Source organism: Sander vitreus, chromosome 22, assembly GCF_031162955.1.
Source record: "Sander vitreus isolate 19-12246 chromosome 22, sanVit1, whole genome shotgun sequence".
NCBI lineage: Eukaryota > Metazoa > Chordata > Actinopteri > Perciformes > Percidae > Sander > Sander vitreus.
The window spans coordinates 8,720,079-8,741,202 of NC_135876.1; the positions used below are offsets into that span (position 1 = coordinate 8,720,079).

Consider the following 21,124-nt stretch of genomic DNA (forward strand, 5'->3'; position numbering starts at 1 on the left):
AAAACCTCTACAGTACCATGAAATTAGGGCTCTATACCCTCTTCTAGCCAGCAGGGGCCAGTCTTACCTGCGCGGTATTTGAGCAGCAGGTCCCAAATGGAGCGCCTGGAGTAGGGGTCCACCCCAGAAGTGGGCTCATCCAGGATCACCACCTTGGCCCCACCAACAAACGCCAAAGCAACTGATAACTTCCTCTGCATGCCCCCTGGATTAGAACATCATAAAGTACTGATCATAAAGTGTGCACATATCAGTGTATGTGCATGTGCGTGCGTGCGTGCGTGCATGTGTGTGTGTGTGTGTGTGTGTGCATGCGTGTGTGCGTGTGCATTCTAGGTGTGTGCCATTTATTTAAAAATAAAAATAAATCAATAAAAAATGATCCAGATACACTTTGCAGCAGCTTTATTTTGGATGAAGAAGCAGAACCAGACAGACCTGAGAGGTTCTGGGTCAGCTCATCTTTCTTGTGGGGAAGACCCAGATCCTGCAGCACGTTCTCTACCTCCTCCTCGGCCTCTGCTATTGGACGGCCTTTCAGCAGCGAATAGAAGAGGATATGTTCTGCTACAGTCATACTGACAGAACCAAACAAAGAGGGGGAAGCTCATAATCCAGTTACAACTAACAAATTGTACTGCAAGCATGTTTTTCTGTTTATTTGGTTGTTTATTTTATCACACTGTATGGTGATAAATATTGTGGTACAATATAACATGCAATCTACCAAAAGTAAGTATTTGAGTCCTATATTCTAACTGTGTGGAGAGTTACATACTGCTGAAAAAGGATGTTGTGTTGAGGGCACATTCCCAGAGACAAACGGATGGTGTCCATGTCTGTGCGGATGTCCTTGCCATAGATGGTGGCTGTCCCGGAGGTGGGAGGGAACATACCGGTCAATATGGACCTGGGAGAGACGAGACAGAGAGAGAGAAAAATAAGTTGAGCGAAACACAGTGTCCCCTAGCTACATACTGACACTGCAAAAGTCAACTGCAGAGAATATTAGACTATTTTCTACATGTTCTTCCCTTATGGTTGTTGTGTGTGACATACATGGTTGTGGTTTTCCCAGCACCATTGTGGCCCAGAAAGGCAGTAATCTGGCTCTCATAAAAGCTGATGCTAAGGCCATCCACGGCCGGTGTGGAGCTCTTGCCAAACACCTTGACCAGGTTCTGGATGCAAACACCTTTCACCAGGTCAGCTGGCTCTGCTTCAAAGAATGGCTGACCTGCTGACAGCAAAGACAACCACGTATGTGTTACTCATTTATCTGGACTAGGAGTGTACACTGCTTCTGGACCGTTTGAGTATTTAAGAAGCAAAATGAAATCCACCATAACGACGGGGCACGTCTTTCAAGTTAAAAAAAAGCAACAGAATGTTAGTGAAAAGTTTACCAAATTACCACATAACACACCATATCCCTTCCTCTTCCCAGAAATATAAACAAAGTAAAGAAAGAGAAATATACACAAAGTAACAAAAGTGTTACTTTGTGTATATTTCCCAAATGTGTATGAAAGACACATATGACATCAGGCGACTGGAACGTCATCCAGTGTAAAGAAAACAGTTTCCATCATTTATTAACTAAGCATGAAACTGAGAAGCTAACAGTATATGTGTTCACATACACCAGCACGTGCAAACACACACAAGGGCACTGAGTTCCCACACAATGAATCTGATTGGCAGAGAGGGAAAGTGAGAGCAAATAGAGAGATGGCTTCAATCCTGAATGGAGAAGTAGAGAAGTGTTTGCTTGAAAAACTGTTACATCAATATAATTAATAAGATATGTAATGACTTATGTGTGGAATAATGCTGCAATTTGTTCTTCAGATATCAGAAAGAAGCAGAGATGTTGATAGATAAGTGCAGCTGTAATGTGTTAAAATAAAACCATAATAGAACTGTGTATCTTTTACCCTGTGATTGAGTGCAGCTCTTCCAGGAAATTACAGTGTTATCTTTTTTTGGTTATTAATTTAACAAATTGCAGCTCTCTGTGTAAGAAAAACAGCTTTGTAGACAGAACCAATGTGTAAATATTGTACCGTCTGTTTCCTGGTTCTCCTTCTCCAGCCCGTCACGCTGATCCAAGTGTTCACATGAGTCTGTCTCCTCCAGAGTCGGGGCTTTCTCCTGGTCATTCTCCTGATCTTGGTTCTCCTCCTCCTCTTGCTTCTGCTGCTCTCCTTGCTCTTTGCGGGCTAGGTTATTAAAGCCTTTTTTATTCAACTCCAGTTTGTTGTTGCCTTTGGAGACAAAAGAAAGGATTTTAAAACCGACTTAGGGCTGAGTTCGGTACATTACGTCACAGGATAACAGTCTTCCTCCTTAACATACATCTTTTATGCACAGTATGTGAATAGGGAAAATGGTAGGTAAGTAAGTTGGCTTACCTGAAGCTGGAGCCACACTGTTGATCCAATAACAAGGTAGGAAGGGGAAGTAAAATGGTCGACCAATTCCATACTGGCCTGTAATAAAAACAGAAGAAAAAAAAAAGTAAAAAAAAAGACATGAGCAATAGTGAATATGTGAATAAATCCAGTGTGTAAGTATTCAGATCCTTAACTTAAGTAAAAGTACTAATACCACAAAATACTCTGTTACCAGTAAGTCATGCATTGAAAATGTTACTTGAGTAAAAGTATGTAAGTATCATCAGGAAAATGTACTTAAAGTATTAAAGTAAAGGTACTCAATGCAGAAAAATCCTCACATTTTAGAAACTGGAAACAATCAAAACAGTTATGTGTTTAATCGGCTAATCATTTCAGCTGGACTTTTGTTCCGTTATATTGTTGGGTAGTTTAAAGTTTAATTTTGTTTTTGTAAACTACATGCGTTTTGTGTGATGTAACTAGTAACTAAAGCTGTCAGATTACTGTAGTGGAGTAAAAAGTACAACATTTCTCTCTGAAATGTAGTGGAGTAGAAGTAGAAAGTGGCATGAATTGAAATGACTCAAGTAAAGTACAAGTACCTCAAATTTGTACTTAAGTACAGTACTTGAGTAAATGTACTTAGTTACATTCCACCACTGAATAAATTAAATTAGTATTTGTTTTGAAAGCAAAAGTTGCCATACACTTCTCTCTAACACACTGACCAGGGAAGACATTGTCCAGGTACCAGGCCAGCACAGCATACAGCACAGTGTCCAGGCCCATCATGCAGATGGAGGTAAGAAAGCTGAACTCGTCCCCCTCCAGAGGGCTGGTCTGGATGTTGTCCCACTGCAGACCCACGCCTTGCTCTTCGTACCGAGACAGGTACTCCGTCCCAAAGCCAAAAGCCACTTGGGACAGCAGACTCTGAGGGGAGAGCCAATAGTCCTTCAACCATAGTCACTGAATAACCGTAACTTATTCAGTGTTTTAACTGAAAATAGGACCATGAAGTGTATATAACATAGACTGTGTCACTTTTAGTCTGGAGTTTGATTCATTATAATGCTTTGGCTCCTTGGGATCTAAAGGTTTAAATAGGTCTGTGATACAAATAAGAAACAACAACAAAATAATGGTTCGTAAAATCTCAAAATCAGGTCCCGTATCTGATAGTATAAGTGGGAGGAGTCAAGAATTAAAGATTCTGAACACATCCTGTGCTGTAGCTAAAATTCAATAATGACAGTATACACAGTAGCAATGTTATTATTTGAAGCATGCTCGCTTGATAGAGGCAGATGCTGAGATGTGACACCCACCACCAAGATCTTCATGTCCTTGGTGATGCGGTCTTGCCAGGCGAAGCAGAAGATGTGCGGGAGGTAAAGGGCAAAGTAAACAATGCCGCAGCAGGCAGCTGCCAGGTTGGCCTGGTTGAAGAAGACACTGAGGAGGAAGCATTGCATGATGGTAGCCGTAGTGAAAGTGAGCAAAAAAAGGAAGAGGATGACGCTGTTGCTGTAGTTCAGTACCCTACCTCCCTGTAGGCCAGAGACAGAGAAACACACAAAGTGATGCCTTTAATTAACATGCACTGAATCCGCATAGGAATACTGTCGGAGAATGACTTGTTGTTCAGACAAGAAAGCATACATATTGTGGATGTAGGAGAAGGGCATAGGGATTAATGTAGAGAACCAAAAAAAAGTTGGTAGGGGAAGTGAAAGAGACACAATTTTACCAAAACATATTTGAAAAATATAGAAACCTATGTATGTTAAACAGAATTTTAAATTAGATTTCATGTGAAATAAGGGCTAATAAATACTACATTGTTGACATGCACTGTAGACATTATTTGGGTAATCTTGGTATAAATCATTGCTATATAACTATGATCCACTAGAGGTCAGCCCATCTTATGACAACATGTCAGCTGAGATACTGGCTGACTCCAAGAGAGACTTGTGACTTTTACAGTGGTACAAGTGTTAATTATTATCCAGCAACCCATTCCTGCATAGCTGTTGACATAATTCCCATGATGTCATGGTATTGACAGTTCCTTCATTAATGATTCATAAGTATGCAACCAGTGAGTCATTACTATATCAAAGGAAAAGATCTGGTAATGAATCACAGTAAAACTGGGTGACATTTATATCCAGAGAAGTTAACATGTTTAGAGACATGCACTGCATTCATATACTATATACTTTGCATTATCAGTGTTCTCCCCACTTGGGCCCCATCAGGTATTCTGCCCAAACATAATTTTTTTTGTATAAGACTAACTAAATTGTGCAGGAATGAGGATCTTTAGAAGCTTTTTGAAAAAGCCTTCCTTACTATGATAATGGCGGTGAGGAGAGCAGTGCTAGTGCCCATCATGAGGAAGCTGTCAATAAACCAGGTGGACCAGATGACGCCGTTGGTGACCCCCATGGCCTTCAGGGTCTCCTTCAGGCGGAGTTCCTTCTCCAGGACAATACTCTTGACTATCATGGACACAGAGTAGACCCAAGCCAGTACCATGAAGATGGGGAAACAGCGGTTTAATGTCAGCATGAAGCTGGACAGAGAAGGGGAAGGCAAAGGAAGATGGAAGAGAAGGACACAGGTTATTGAAACGGGAACCAGAATTGTGTGATTCTCACAATGATTCTCACAATTTACAACAAGATGGCTGACTGGCCCTTTAGATAGGCCAGGTAAAACACACCTCAAATAATGATCACATAAAGGTTTTTCAAAGAAGAAAAAAAAGCAGGAAAAATGTCTCATTTAAAACAAAGCCCACAGCTCTCTGCTTGTGTGATTCTCACAATCTATCACGTTTACCACCAAAAAAAGAAGTTATCTGAATCATAACTGTAACTTAAAAATCAAATGAAAGAAAGTCAACAATGAATTCTGCTATGGCTGTTTACTGTGTTTGAACTTTGTTTAAAGCTACTACATGATCATATTTTCCACTTACAGATCATCCACATAACAAGGGTAGGGCATCTGCTGTAGATAAACACCCAGTGGCCACTCCTTTCCAGTCTGAGTCTTAATAATCCCATGCTCTATTATATCCTGGAGGTAAGCAAAGCCGCCCCAAACATAGCGGAAGTCATCCATTGGATCGGCTCTGGGACCAGGGTCCCAATACCTGAGCAATACACACATATTTAGTCTTTAAATGTATCATCAATAAACTAAACCCATCATTTACACTTAACTTTGATTCTAACCTGTCTTTGACCTTATTGGTGCGCTCCACTGCATCAATATCCATACGGATCTTGAACTTAACATGAGGCGGGACATTGGTGGTCCAAGGGTGCATATCTACGAAGACAAGGCCCGCCCAGAACTTGCTGTCCTCCAACAGGTCCAAGGCCCGATAAGTGACGGCGTCCTCGTCAGACACAGCCACAAACTTATCCAGGAGCACACACTGAGTGAGGAAGAATGAACAAGAGAGAGACAGTCAAATAAATGGAAAGGTGTTAGACAAGGATAATGCCTGGGTCCTCTCGGGACCATGAATGTTTGTACAACAGTGAATGGCAATGCATTTCTATAGTTATTGAGATATTTTAGTCTGGACAAAAGTAGACTTACCGGCCAATAGACTGACATTGCCATTCCTAGAATGGCTAAAATTGTGAAAAGCCCAGAGTTGCCAGTGTTGGCTCAAATCACTACGAACCACACGTTGCACCCACATTTCCAAAGAAGCTTCAGAAGTGGTTGTCTCTTCCCTGCAAAACGTGTCTGATATAGCCATTCACTGTAGGCTAATGCCAATAGAGAGGGACCTGATCCAAAAGGAAACACTCCAAAACAACAATTGACCCCTGAGATCCCATTCACAGATACCCCCCAAACTCCAAAACAAACAAGCCTGCATCCAAAATACATGCATATATGCATTTACAAACACAATGTACACTAAACACACCCAACAAATTATTCAGAGAACAACCCTTAATTTGCACAGATACACCTACTAACACTGCAGCCCCACTGTGGTGAGACACACATGCCTACCACCAACGTGCAGCCAACCAGCCATCAAGCCCACGGTCATTGTTGTCGCTTTATAAAGGATGGTGGATGGAGTGACAGCTGTAGCTAATCGGCCTCAATCGTTCCCACTCTCCCTGTCACACTCAAGTGCTGTAAGCTTCAACTTGGACAAAAACAAAGAGCACCAACCATCCAACCAGCCATGCCCCAAGGTGGCCCCCGTGTCACCCCCCCAGTGTTGTAGGCCTCTCATTCCGATTAGCCTTCGCATGGAAAGGGGTGATTTCAAATTGCATTGGTCTACTAAATGTGCAGGGCCTTCACAAGAGAAGGTTTGTGATGTTTTTTTTCTGTTTTTCTTTTACCCTCCACTCCATCAGCAGTAAACAAAAGAGACTCGACAGCTAGTTTGTTGCTCTGGCTCTCGCCCACCTGGGAAGATTTCCATGTCTCTGGACGGGCGGACAAATTGCAGAGCCAACTTATCTAAATGCTCACATCACTTTGAGAGTGGTATTTGGCACATAGTGGTTAGCCAACCAAGGTATTGAAATCAACAAGACCTGTGCTTAATTGGATTATTTCATGAATAGGCCCATCCTAGAACTTGACATCTCAGGTGGAGAGAAATGTGGATAAACAGTTCACATTCTAGCTGTCAGAGCCCAATGAGAGAAGTTAGTTAAAACAATCCTGACACCTTATTTACATCTAAAGAGATGTGGAGGCCCCTTTGACTTTTCAGTATACTGTAGTTCTGCATGCTGACACATTCCTCAAAAACCAGGCAGTGGTATTTGAGAGGCAAGTAACACCTTCTACAAGGTGAAGCAAATGCTAAAACGATGTTTAGTGATGTCAACTCACATCCCCATATTGGTTGAGCATCCGAATGACCCGGTCAGTGAGGTTGAAGATGTCTCGCCAGTCAAAATCTGGCACGTCGTCTGGACGGTCCTCTGGTGACCCGTTGTACAGGAAGTTAAGGATGTGTTTGGAGGAGAACGGCGCCTCCTCTAGACTCCTGTCAATGAAATCCATCACCGATGGATTGCAGATGGAGTCCTGAAATAAAAGGAAGGCTTTATTTACCCTTGGTGTTTTTCCTTTAAGGAAGATGTTGCTAAGACACCAGTAGGAACACAATAAACATTTCATAACCTCTTATTTTCTCTTGTGTTCTGAATGAAAAAAAAAAAGTTTAAATAGGAAAAGCATTAAGGCAAATTGCACTGTTGTAGGTGGTTTTTTTACTGTTGATTTATTGATTTATTAGTGACTTTTTCCACTGTTTTTTAAGTTCAATAACTGCAACATCTTTCCATAAGTCTACCAGTAATCGTGTTAAATTATCGTGATTTTAATATTGACCGAAATTATCGTGATTATATTTTTTTCCATAATCAAGCAGCCCTAGTAGACAGAGGGCGATAGATGGAAAAGGGAAAAAGATGGCATATTGATAAGGTTCTGTATTCAAGTAGGAAACTTTGTGAATTCCTGTGACCTCAGCAAAAATGTTCGGTGAGGAAAAGGAGGATAAAATAACAACATCATTAATCACCTCATTCAAAGGGACAATTGTTTGGCATTGGATGTCAGCTGAATGGCAACACAAAGGTAGATCCTGATCATATCTCCTGTATTAGGCACATTATGGCTGGTATGGGTCAGCTGTTAGCTTAAAGGGATTAAATGCAGTGATGTGCAAGCAATCTTTTGCTTATTTGCTCTTCCAGTATTTGGTTGCATGTTAAAGGAGTTTCGACCACAAACACATGATTTGATGCACTTACATTATACATGTCCTCATTACTGATGTGTACTGTTTAAACCTAATTATTCAGTCACACTACAGTATATTGCTGTCCTACCCGGATCATGTTGACTTGGACTCCATCTTGGAAAAAAGCCCAGATCTGAGGAGCCACTTCCTCCCAGGCCTTCCCTATCGTCCTCAGCCTCTCCAGTTCCTCAAATGTCATGTTTGCCTGTAGGAGCGATAGAAGTGTGTGTGAGGGGTTGGTCTATCAACATTGGAAGGACATGAAATTGTTATCAAAAATAAACATGCACACACAACTATTCTCCCAAATGCACAAATATCTGGGTGCACACCATTCAGAAATATCGTAACTAATGCAAATATAAACATTTTGTACTCATGTACAGAAGAAAATTTTAATCCAAAACTTAAACTTAAAATGTATACGCATGCACATGTGTACACGACATTCAGAAATCTCACACACATTGTCGCAGTTCTTCTAATCTCCTGCTACATACCATTCCCACATGAAACTCTCTGTGAAAACAGGCTTTGCAAAGACAACACACACATTCTCACACAAAGAATTCCCGCGGGCCTGTTCAGATAGCCAGCAAATGTGCAACAAATGCCCTCTGCACCAAATCGCCAAATATTTACTGCACGCTTATCTTTAAAACCCTGGATGGTGTGTGGGTACAGTGCTTTGTGTGGCAGATACTAAAGGCTGGCTATTTCAGTATTCAGTCATGTGCAGTGGGGGATGAAAGCGCTCAAGAGTACACCCAATTAAACGCCTTCCTCTTGTGTGTGTCTGATTTTGGGTGACAATGGGGACAATGGAGCCGGGGTGACAATGGAGGCTGTTGGTGACAACTGGCCGAATGCATTCAGCCTGCCCAGTGAATCCCAGTCAGGTTCCCACAAGTGAGTGCTTCCTCATCCCCCGAGGCAGTTCAAAACAGCAGGCAAAAGCAGGAGGAGGACCGGGGGGATTCCTCGAGGGGATTTCTTCAAGGGGGCAGTGGAGGAATCTTGGAATTGGTCAAGATGTGGGGTATTCTGTGCCTAACTTAGCATTTACCTACATAAGTTGCAACAAAGTGTGCACTTGTAGATTCTCTATTACACCATTTGCTAATAGTTTCTATGATGCATATGTCTATAATGCATTATACAGTACACATAACATACTAATAATGCATGATAATCTGCTTATATCACTGTGTAATTATAGTTATACACACTCATCAAGTATCATAATACTTTTTTGCAAGAATCATAGTATATTCTAATTCTCATAGGTCGTATTAGCTATATTGGGGTCAATTTAGTGTTTAGAGTGAGTATAAAGTTTGGGAGAAACATTATATTAGTGAAATGTAAATGTCTATCATATAGTTGTGTTTAATTGGAGTAGCTTACCAGTACTCAGTTTATTGTGTGTTATGACCCGTATTATACAGCTACAGGTAAAGTATAAATTGTTTTAGGTAGCATCTATAATTTAAGTCAATTGAGTTTTCTGGAGAAACATTACATGATCAGTGAAATGCCCATCATTAAGTTGTTCATCATCTAAAGGTTGTGTAAATACAGTACGAGTACTCAATTTCTGTTATGACCCATTAAACGTTTGGTGTGTTGTTCTTGCATAGATTTAATATTCACTTTACTTAAATCAAACAATGACCACATAGTGACTTATAACCAGCTTGTTATTTCAAATTGAATGAATTCACTTGAAGCACCCAACGACCACTTAGAATAATCACATTAAATGCATTATAACAGTGATTCTATTATTAGAGCTATTTATAACGTTATAAGTAGTGATGGCAGGATGCAGGTAAAACCTGCATAGCTCATCATTACACAAGAGCAGTCACATTAAGCGTGAAAACATATGTTTAAATTAATGGTGCTTCACTTTGAGTTTCTTCTGAAACACACTGATGCATGACAGAGTTAAGAGGAAGAAAACAAAGAGCCTGTATAGAGGCCATGTTTTTGGTCTGGTAAAGTAAAGGATTAACCCCTTAATCATTATTGCAATTAAGATCCCAATCTAAGGGAAGAGGGAACTAAAGAGGGCATTAAAGGTCAGGAAAGAGGAAACACAAGTGTGTGTGTCTCTTTGTGTGTGTGGTCACACGTCTTTCAGGACGAACTCTTACTGCTGCTTACATAACACTGAAAAAGCCATGGCGCCAGTCGACTGTGTGGTAGTCACCACAGCCGATCAGCCTGTGTTCTTCCATTGCAACCAAGCCATCCATGACTGCTGCACCCCCCCCCCACCCCAAGGGCTTTGACCAACACGTATCTACATCTAGATACAAAGGGCTGGACATGACATGAGGAAAGTTGATCCCCTTTATAGGGATTGTTCACTGTAGTAGGTTTGCTTGCCCCAAAGAAAATCAAAGATACAGATGTCATGAGTAACAGAAATCAGAAATTGTAAGATTAAGCAAGTGGGAATTCAGTGCAGAAAACATCGAAAAGCTGCTAATCTGGGAAAATCTTTGTGTCTTAGTATATGCAACGTGTTTCTTTGTTTGCTCAATGATCCTGCCAACTACCCAGTTCTCTCTATATCTAGCTAAATGAGTTCTCTAATCGAAACTTGACATAAGAATACTGTGTTACATGTCAGCAATAGAGTATAAAAATAATATTCTATATGTATCTTACATGTATGAAACCATGCTTCTACACCATGCTTTGGATAAATGCCTCCGCCAAGTACTCACATTTCGTATGATCTGCCTGACAGCAGGTGAGTCAGGGGCGTAGAGGATCTGTCCCATCACCATGGGCTTGACAGAGTTCCACACAATCCTGGTGGCAGGGTTGGACTCCAGCTCTTTCATCAGATCATTGCAGAAAGGAGCTGCAGGGAAAGAAAATATGGGAAATGGTTACATTGTTTTTAAGCTCATCCAAATTTACTATGTACCATACTGGTGGGGTGACGATTGGATGGTATTTGTAGGTGAAAAGGAAAATAAACAGTATTGTAAAAATACTAACAGCCATCCATCTTGAAAGAAGGAATTCCTAAAAAAGGAAAAACGTTTGCTCCTGACGCATTTCCGGAAGGGGCCAGAATGTACAAGCCATAACAGGATTAGGAAATGGCTTTATGGTGATTTTACTAGATTAAGATCTGCATCAATTTAACTTTTTTTTTTTTGCATATGGCCTAAACTTCCACTAAATTGCATTCAAAAATGCGTTTAAAGTACAACAGACAGCTCAAACAGCTTGAGACAATGCCTGCTCTAATATCTGCCATACTAATATCTACTCACTGGTGCTGTTGTCGTATGTGTAGTGGCCCCGTGCCCTGCCGCTGCTGATGCCCAGGAAGGCTTTGTAGTTATTGTCCTCGTACCAGTTAAAGGAAGTGACTCGGGAGAAAGCGCCCTCAGTGTAACCACATACCAGGCTGGAGGCAGCGGCCATCACCTGCCTGAAGGACAGATTATTCTGGAAGAGAGGAGTCATGAGCTGGAGAAGCTCCCTGGAGCTATTCCTCTGGTACAACTGTGGAGAGAAAGGAAAGTAAAACAAAGAAGTAAGAACAGAAAAGTGTTGGCTTTGAGATGTAACACAACATAACAGTTGTTATGTTAAAGATATGTTAAGCAGTGATATGAGTCGATGATGATGATGATGATGATGATGATGATGAGTTATTTTGTGTGCCCAGTGTTTTATAAGTAAAAGTGCTATTTGTTTCCTCATAGACACTTTAGGGCGACTGACTTAATTGGAGCTATACCCCACTTATGTAAAAAATGCAATGTCACAAAGCTGTAAATGAAGATCTTGTTGATATTTTAGAGATACGTGGTTTTCACAGGTCAGTGACACTATGCTACCGGAAAATATAATTATGTTCTAATAGCAATAATTTGTTTTCTTTCTTTTTTTTTACCTTGTTTGGTCAGTGTTTTTCAATTTTGTGGTTTCACGTTTATCTGTCTCGACTACAGACTGTCTATGGTCAGACAAAGGCAAGTGTCTTGCCAACAGGATGTCAGACTGTCAGCGACACTAAATATCCCATGGAAACAGCCGCAACAAACAAAGCAATATTTCCACACACTCACGTACACTGAATGTTTAAAATACAGATACACCACAAATGACTTGGTAGTTACAGTTGCACAAATATATATTATAGAATCAAAGTCAGAATTGCTATAGACACTGAACCTTGTCCATTGCATAAAACTCATATAGTAGTGGCCAAGCTGAACTAACTTAGGCAAGCAGCGAGGCACTTCACAGAAGTAAAAACATGGGGTTAATCCAAGCAAAAGAATAAGAATGTGCATGGACTCAATGTCAGTGAGAGAAAGACAAACAGATCATTCAATCACCACTGGTGTTTAACCTTTCCACATCTGGAGGCTTCACCTGTTCTTGCAGCCTCAGTGTTGTTTCCATTGGGATGGTCCCATGATGATGATGTATCTGTTTTGGAGGCTAAAGAGGCCTGTTCTGGATTTAGCCTTCCTCATACGCACTAAATGATATCCCCCCTACTTTCTGTGTTTGTGTAAAAACTCAGGCAAGAGGAAGCAACTGTTTCCTGACAGCTAAATATAGCAGGGCGGTGAACTTTCGAATAGACTGGACCATGCCTTACCTCTCGCAGTTTGTCCGAGACAGCGGAGACGACCCGGACCCACAGCTGAATTTCAATGCCTTGAGAGTGATTGTCGAGCACAAGAGGAAGCTGGAGAGAAACACGAATGCATTCTTTTAATATGAATAGTTTTCTGTTTCTCAAAATTAACACCACATTTCCCATAAACCCTGACACAGGACGTTCCTAATGTCCCTCCTTCCTGGCGTCATTTTGTTTGTTTTGATCAGCAAGAAGGATAAGATGATACCGGCCTAGATAACAGCCAATATGCAGTCTGCAATCTGCATGGTTTCAAGTTAAAAGTATTCAAATTCATAGTGTACACAAATTAAGTCCTGTCTTGTATTTTGTGCCATAAAGCAACGTGTCTTTGTGCTCTAAAGCAATTAATATGGATGCCGTGACATAGACATCGTATTCGTAGACAAGCGAGAAACACCTGAAAATTGCCGTCATCATCAATATGTTATATGTTCTATATCTCCTAGGCACTACTTTCTCTTGAGGATCTGCTGGTTTGCTTGGATCTTCTAGCCAGCTCACAACACAATAGGCTAAAGGTTCCAGGAAGCAGCACGAGGCCAAGACACAGAACTGCCAGAGGAGACATCCGTCCCTATTACAAATATAGATTCAGCCTATCAGTGAGCAGTGAGCACAGACAGATATTCCCAACTTCCTCAAGAGTTTGCTTTACAACAACATTGGCACGTCCTCCAAAGCATTTTAACTTTGAGGGCAATCTTTTCCGAACACCCACTAACTTCATTCAGACGAGCACATAGCGTTAAAGACTAAATCTAGTTAAATCTAGTCCATCCTTATCTTTCCAGACCTCCATTGTCCACTTGGGCACCATCTCAATCTGCTGGCTTTTATCACTGTGCTCACTGCTCAAACTCCACTGATGCAAATGATTTTTGGGGGAAGAAATTCTAAATCCAGTCATTTATAAACTGCAGTAGCACTTACGTTATCAATATACTGAAACATCCCCTGTGGTCTGGTGTATGTATACTATATATACTAAATGAGCTCTAAAATTGAGAATTGCCGAGCATAAGACTGCTATTGGCTCTTAGAATCTTGAGTATGCCATGGTGCGTCATTATGTGAATGCATTGTGGGGTATTGAAAAGCTGTCCTCATCCCCTAGGGGAGGGGACATTGTAAACAAACTGTTTACACAGAGAAAGCTATTGGATTTATACACTAAACACAATTCAACCATGTGGATTAAATGAGGACGTTTAGCTTAAAAAAACATGACATGAAACTATGGTAAAAAGCATTTCAGCTTTTCGCTGGTATAGCACAAGACAGAGACAGACAGACGACTAAACTCACTTGGCCCAGTCCCATGTGATTGTGCCTGAATGAAGATGAGGCAGAGGTCAGCCATTGTTGCTGTCTGTCTGTCTCATTGTGACCCATGATAACTCTAAGTGTCTTGCGTTTACTAAAGAGAAGAGTGTCTCTTCACTAAGCCAATTATACAGAGGCCACGTCTGCCTGCTCAGCTAATGCTCATAGCTGTTTCACTTCTCCTGTACCTATTTGAAGCATGTTGGCAGAGCGGATTCACACTCTTAATTAAGTCTCTAAATATGGCTCTGCTTAAAGGTTACAAAGTCTTCACATCAATTTCTTCAACTGTGACAGTGTTGTGAGCTCATTCATTTTTGGAGGCAATTTTGTTATGTTTGCAGTTTTAAATGTCGAGTTGTTTGCTGTATTGTATACTGTAATCCAATTATTTATAGTCACAGATTATGGTTGTGTTTTTTTTATAGTATTAATAATAATATTAATAGTTATTATTAAAAAAAAAAAAAAAAACAATATAACCACTTTACATATATAATCATTTATATACAACACTACAATATTTTAATGCATGGTAATATTTATATTTTAAATATTCTTGCCTTTTTGAAATATTAAAATAAATCTAAAACTCTACACAATTGCGTTTTTTAACATTCCGGGAGAATGCTGTACTGTGGTATACTTTATTTACTTTAGACACAAAGCCAACTTGCATTTCCCTGAGAAAGCTTTGTCCCATTTTGTGAGTCAGAGCCCTTATAAAAATACTACCAGCTGTTGGTTGTTGATTGTATGATAGGCCTGTAAGTTTTGATCCAGGTGTTGTTTAAGCACAAAGTGCTGATGTGAAGTCAGACATAAGCTGCAACCATGACCTAATACACTGAACGCACTAAATATGAGCTGTATGATGATATCTTTCAATTATGTTTACTTTAAAATAGTAGGTTCGTCAGTATGTTGTACAGTCAGACATGACTGTGAAATGTAGACCATGAAAAAATTGTAATATACTATTATTTGTCAATTAAAAGCCTAAATAGGTTTCCTGAAATGAATGTGGCATTTTCAATTTCCAAAATTATGAGATTTATTTTCATCGGCCAGTTTTCATCACTTAAAAAACAAAGTCTTAATGAACTTGTCAACAAGATTAATTCATTAATCAGACACATACTGTGTTTAAAAAAAGTTAACACTTAACATGACACCGCTTGATAACTATTTTGCAAATGTCATAGCCTGCCAAATACTATATTTCCTTACGCCAGCTTAACCTCAAGCCCTACAGCCATACAGATGGCTTAGCCTTTTGTGAACCACTGAAGAACTTTGCAAATATGCTAATAAACATGCCAACACCCCAAATGGGACTCATCCAACCACAGCTCTATACTAACCTTTCCTATTCATAACTAAATAATGGATAACTCTGCCAAATTATGTCAAGGGGGTCCCACTTTAATTATGGCAGATTGGAGTTTTGATTGTATTTTTTAGATGTAAAAATGGTTAAACCATTAAATAATAGGCAGTAGCTTTCAGCAATGAGCCTTGGCACATATCCACAACCTACTGAGGGTAACTATTGAATGTATTTTTTTATCTGCAATAGCTTTCAAAATTGCTATGTACATTGTATTGCTAACATCCCAGCAAACACTGACCAGCCTGAAGAGCTTGAAAAAGTCGACATTGGCGTAGAATTTGTCCTCAATGATCTGCAGCCGTTGTGGGGTAAGGACGCACATAGCATTGCGAACAGCGAAGAGTCCTTTGCGGCTGGGGAAGATGAGGAATCGCTCCAGCAGGGTCAGGCTGCAGGCAATGTCCTTTAAATGCAAGGCTGGGACCCCAAAGGCAAACTGGGAAGAAGTGTCAGTGGACATGTGATGGGTTAGGTTGAATTCAAATAAGAATTTAGGCATTTAGATTTGGTAGATTACACCATGATGTCTGTTATGGAACTTCACAGGTAAGTATTTTCTATTCTGTTTTCTGCATCATAATGGCTTCCAAAACCAAAGAGTTAAACAAAGTGGAAATGTACAGAGCCCTCTAACTCAATGAATACAAACCTCAAAATATATGTGTTGTGTTGTTTTCTTTATACTGTCATAATGCATATTGTGAATCTATTCCATCAGCTGGCTCTTAGATTATCATGTTATGTTAGATGGAAACTCCAAATAGCCCATTTGTGTAATATGGATGGGAATGTATTTGCTTGTGAATAAATTGAGCTGTCCAGCAATGCATGCTGGGATAGGAGCCCCCGAGAATGAAAAGAGACTATAGGGGATTAATGAATGGATGACATGTACAATGAAGTGGCATTAATTGTGAAACCTACATCACTACAGATTATACCATCTTTCAAAGATAATTTCAAAGCCAATGACTCATTTGTACTTCACATCCTGTCAAGAAAGCAATGATTCAGTTAATGACACATTTTATCCTTATTCAACCCTATCGTGTGTGTGCGTGCGTGCGTGTACCTGTTCAGGCCTGATTTTGGCATTGACTAGCTGATACACCACAGACTCTGTCAGAGGAATGTCTCTCAGCAGGAATGATGTCACAGTCTCATCGTCCTTAAGGATAGCCTCTACCTTTACTCCTCGGCCTACATCGAGAGACAGAGACGGTTCGTGTAACTAAAAAGTGGCACTTGAATGATTGTGTACGTCAGAACAACAGGAGACCACACACAGTCACCAAAATGGGAATTTACCCAGACTCTTGTTGTCTGTGCTCCACAAAAGTACACTTTATTGTCACACTCTATTGTCAGGCAGTAGACATTGAATAGGTAGAAGAAATCTGGATAGTTTGTTGCACATATTTTGGGCAAGTTGTGACAAATCTGTTGCATTACAACACAGGATGAAGACACTCCACCTCTGCACTGTCTCATTATTGTGGTCTGTCTGTGCATGAATAAAGTTTGCTGTGCCAAGCAAAGAGCTGGTGTGGCCTGCATCCAAGTTGAGCCCTAGATTAACTCGCCTTGTGATGATGTTCTCATTCAACCACTGGAAACAACAAAAAAAGCAAGAAAGGGAGAGGAAATGAGGAAATATTGATTTGAAAAGCCCAAAGAAAGTATGGGATGTACATCGATCATGTTTTTACAAGTTTCTATCCAAGAGGTGGTAAGAAACAAGTGTCATATCTAACAGACCAGTTAGCCAACATAACAAATTACAAAATCATATCCTCTCTGTTGATGGTAACTTCTTGTTTTTGTAGTGAGGTTACGCACACTAAGTGAACATTTGTGACGCACTGATCACTGACACAAAAGTCATATGTACACTTTGATTCTTGTATGGACGGGATATAACATGTTCATTTTAGAGGTGCTGGTTGTTGCTGGCTGTTTCCCCCTGCTTTAAGTCTTTATGCTAAGTTAAGCTAACCGGCTGATGGCTGTAGGTTAATATTTGACGGACAGATATGAGAGTGGTTATCAATCTTGTTATCTAACTCTCTGCCAGAAAGAAAATAAATGTATTTAAAGGTACAATATGTAACATTTCTGCATTAAAATGTCTAAAAACGACAATACCTATGTTATATATTTTGTTGAGTTGTGTGCTTACACTATCCCAAATGTTTCCAACAATGTTCAAACCCAGAAAAATCTGTTAATTTATTTTAATGACACAGGACGTTTCATTTAGTCGCCTGTCAGTGGCGTCATAAAACCTTTGACCCCTCTGGTTGCTCTAACTTCCATCAAAACACGGGAACCCAGATGATACGTTCGAGAATAATTGTAAATCATACAATGTCACAGAAAGAATAATACTCAGTAACCGTAATACAGCTTGCTTTCTGCCACACTGCATCATTTTGTCATCAATTACATGTCACTTACAACACAGTAATACAACAGAGACCTTATTTATTGATATGTTTCAATATCGATCGATCCAGCTTTTAAAATGTTATGTGCTACGTTGACAAGTAGCTCATGCTAATGCTTGGTGGGGAACGCTATAAGGTTACAACATCGTTCAACACGCTCATGAAGTTATTTTAGGTATAATTGTTTTGATCAAGGTAAAGTTAACGTTAAACAGCACTGGGCTTACCCACGAGTACGTTCGCCAGCTAGCGTTAACGTTAGCTGTCTATCCCACCCTGGTTTGTCTACCTCATTGCCCGCCGCTAAGGGACTTCACTCGAGATGAGACCGGACAACAGCCCCGGGGACACGACACATCCACAGTTAGCCAGCAGCCTGCCATTATTATGCCATAACTTACAGCATTCCAAACCCTGCCAGCACAAACTCCAGCGCCGGGTCATAACGATGCTAACGGCAATAACAGCAAGCTTTATGTTCCATCGGGGAAACCATATCGCCCCAGGTGTCCGAGTCTGGCTGGCCACGGTGTTGTGCTGAAAGGAACTTTCTTTTGGGCTATATAATTATGGGGCATATACACCTATAGACCCATGGACACAGGTGCATGCACACATATATTGGACACACACATACACACACGCACACACACACACACACACACACACACACTTTGTCATTATCAAGGGCCTTGCACATGAAACGCACACATCCACTCAAACATTTTCTGTGTAAGTCATTTACAATTACATAACTTGGTTGTCAACATGATTCAATTTTCTTTCCAGGGCCTCACATGTCGAATGTGGATCCATATCTCTGTTAGCTCTGTTAGTCCATCTACATATTTCTCCACTAGAGTAGCAGCATAGAGAGCAACCAGATGTAACCATTCACAGGCTGGAATGCACTGAGCCTCATTCCTCTCCCATTATAAAGGTTTATTTTGCGGGGAACATGCTGTATAGACTGTAAGCACATGTATGTTGACATGAAAAGAGAATTGTTTGCATGGTGTCCCTTGAGATGGAATAAGTGCTTCTATGTTCTCTCATGGAGAGAGGAGCATGGATGGAGGGCATGTGAATTGCTTTCCCACCAAATAAATAACATGTTGGTGGTGAAAGTAAGCAGCTTACGTCATGGGCCTTTTTTTAAACCCATGTGTTGTAATCCTGTTAGGCTGACATGGTTTTTGACCAGATGAGGGTTCCAAGTTTATATAAATCATGACTTGACATTTATTGTCCATTTCCCTTGCGATTAGCACACCAAAACCCCTATACGTTTTTAGACTATCCATCAAAATACAACAGCAAAAATAAATAGAAAGAGAAAAAGGCGTAAGCACCTAGAACCAAACTCTTTGTATGTTCTTCCAGGAGCGGGACACTGAGAATAGCTTGCGTTGCTAAAGGTAGTCATGCTGTATATCAAGATTGATAGAAACTTCCAAATGAAAACCCTTACTGGTAAATCCAGAAGGACGATCGTATTCTGCCACTCACTCTGGCCGATGTTGGGTTTGCCTCTACATACGTTGCTGAAAGTCTGGAGCACTGACCTGAGACCTTTTCAGGATGTGTGCGCAGGGTGTCCATGAAGTTACTCATAGCATTAAGTTCCCTCCAGAGGCGATCAAGCTGCAGAAACTCTGGGTCACTGAAAAGAAGCTCCTGGGCATCCGTGTAGAACCGAGCCAATCTGAGCAGCGAGGTCAATAACAAATCACACATATGCAGCATATAAATTCACATACGATTGTATGAGCACACAGAGGCTTTGAAACAAGTAATCCAGGGACATTTAAACATATTCTCTTTGACGCCATTACATAATTCTGCCCCCTTTCATCTCACATCAAATGTTTCATAGGAATTCAACACCTCTGGCTTAAAAAGACCTCCCTCTACCAGCCCAGGGTGATGCTTACATGGAGTTGTTGTAGTTGGACACCAGGCCGGGAGATTCACCACGGGTGGGGTATTGAAAACAAGGGTTGTTGGCATTACAGAAGATTCCCTGGATCCATGGCAGGATCCCTGTGGAGGGCATGGCCTTGTTTGGGAAGTGGCCTGAGGTAGAGAAGATACTGTTGGCCTTCAGTGGTTTACACAAGTCATTTATGAATATTTATGAAAAAGACATCATATATCTCTCTCAGTGGATTAAAATCTTTGATATTTTCTAGTAAAGTTTGCTTGCTTACATTCATGTTGACGGTAAAGTGGATTCACTCGTCGTAGCCACACTAGCCCCATGAACAGCATAACAGGCCACATGATCTCCATTAGGAAACGCACCTGGTTTATGACAATATAAACTTATTCTAAATTTTGTTTGAGTGCATTGGATGAGTCATTCAGATGTCAATGCATATACAGTACGTAGGCCTATGGTTTGATGATTGGCAAACTGGTGCAATAATGCCTCAGTACTATGTTCTCAATCGATAATGAATCTCCCATTTGATCTGTATGTTATAGCCAAAAATGATACGATAAACTCACAGTTGAGTAGCTGCAATAAAGACTATGCTGATATGATAAAAAGTCACAAGACAAAAGCACAACTTTCAAAATCATCTGACAGTTTCTTACCAGAATAGTCTGTACGTTTATAAGATATTTTCATGGAATCTGATCTTCGACTTCGTTCAATTTTGCAAGTCAGCAACATTGCTAATGTCCGGTTTTAAGCATTAAAGAGAGATTCTATTAATTTACTTTACTAAAATCTAACTAAGACTTTTTATTCCTACATTATAGTGCTTTTGCATTATTCCATAACATACACATATTTCAGTTGATCACAGTACCATGTTTTAGACCCAAACAAAGCCTTTTCAGTAAATGAGTTGGTATCATCTGCAAAGAATGACACGTGACGGTATTTTAGCTAACTGCAACTTTCACAGGGATGACAGTAGTGTGTAATTAATGGATGAGAGGATATTACCCTCTGCCTCCTGCGGATGGTCCAGTTCTTCCACAGCAGGAGTTTGACCTGTCTTCCTGCCCCCATGGCACCTTTTTTTCACCCCCACAGGGGCTGGC

The 21,124-nt window shown here is 40.5% G+C and overlaps 1 protein-coding gene across 1 annotated transcript in view; it reads right to left on the reverse strand.

Moving 5' to 3' along the window:
- The window catches only part of abca4a (ATP-binding cassette, sub-family A (ABC1), member 4a), a 34,708-nt gene extending 13,616 nt beyond the window's left edge, over positions 1-21,092 (reverse strand). The window contains exons 1-21 of the mRNA XM_078281255.1: positions 21,027-21,092; positions 20,002-20,168; positions 19,633-19,772; positions 16,693-16,820; positions 15,859-16,056; positions 12,860-12,949; positions 11,514-11,748; positions 10,953-11,092; positions 8,303-8,419; positions 7,296-7,493; positions 5,648-5,853; positions 5,389-5,565; positions 4,758-4,980; positions 3,728-3,949; positions 3,128-3,332; positions 2,415-2,492; positions 2,067-2,267; positions 1,060-1,237; positions 779-910; positions 439-578; positions 68-205 (exon numbers count right to left, since the gene is read on the reverse strand). Coding sequence (XP_078137381.1) covers positions 68-205; positions 439-578; positions 779-910; positions 1,060-1,237; positions 2,067-2,267; positions 2,415-2,492; positions 3,128-3,332; positions 3,728-3,949; positions 4,758-4,980; positions 5,389-5,565; positions 5,648-5,853; positions 7,296-7,493; positions 8,303-8,419; positions 10,953-11,092; positions 11,514-11,748; positions 12,860-12,949; positions 15,859-16,056; positions 16,693-16,820; positions 19,633-19,772; positions 20,002-20,168; positions 21,027-21,092 — 3,379 coding nt within the window. The remainder of the gene's footprint in view (positions 1-67; positions 206-438; positions 579-778; positions 911-1,059; positions 1,238-2,066; positions 2,268-2,414; positions 2,493-3,127; positions 3,333-3,727; positions 3,950-4,757; positions 4,981-5,388; positions 5,566-5,647; positions 5,854-7,295; positions 7,494-8,302; positions 8,420-10,952; positions 11,093-11,513; positions 11,749-12,859; positions 12,950-15,858; positions 16,057-16,692; positions 16,821-19,632; positions 19,773-20,001; positions 20,169-21,026) is intronic.
- Positions 21,093-21,124: the final 32 nt, after the last annotated feature.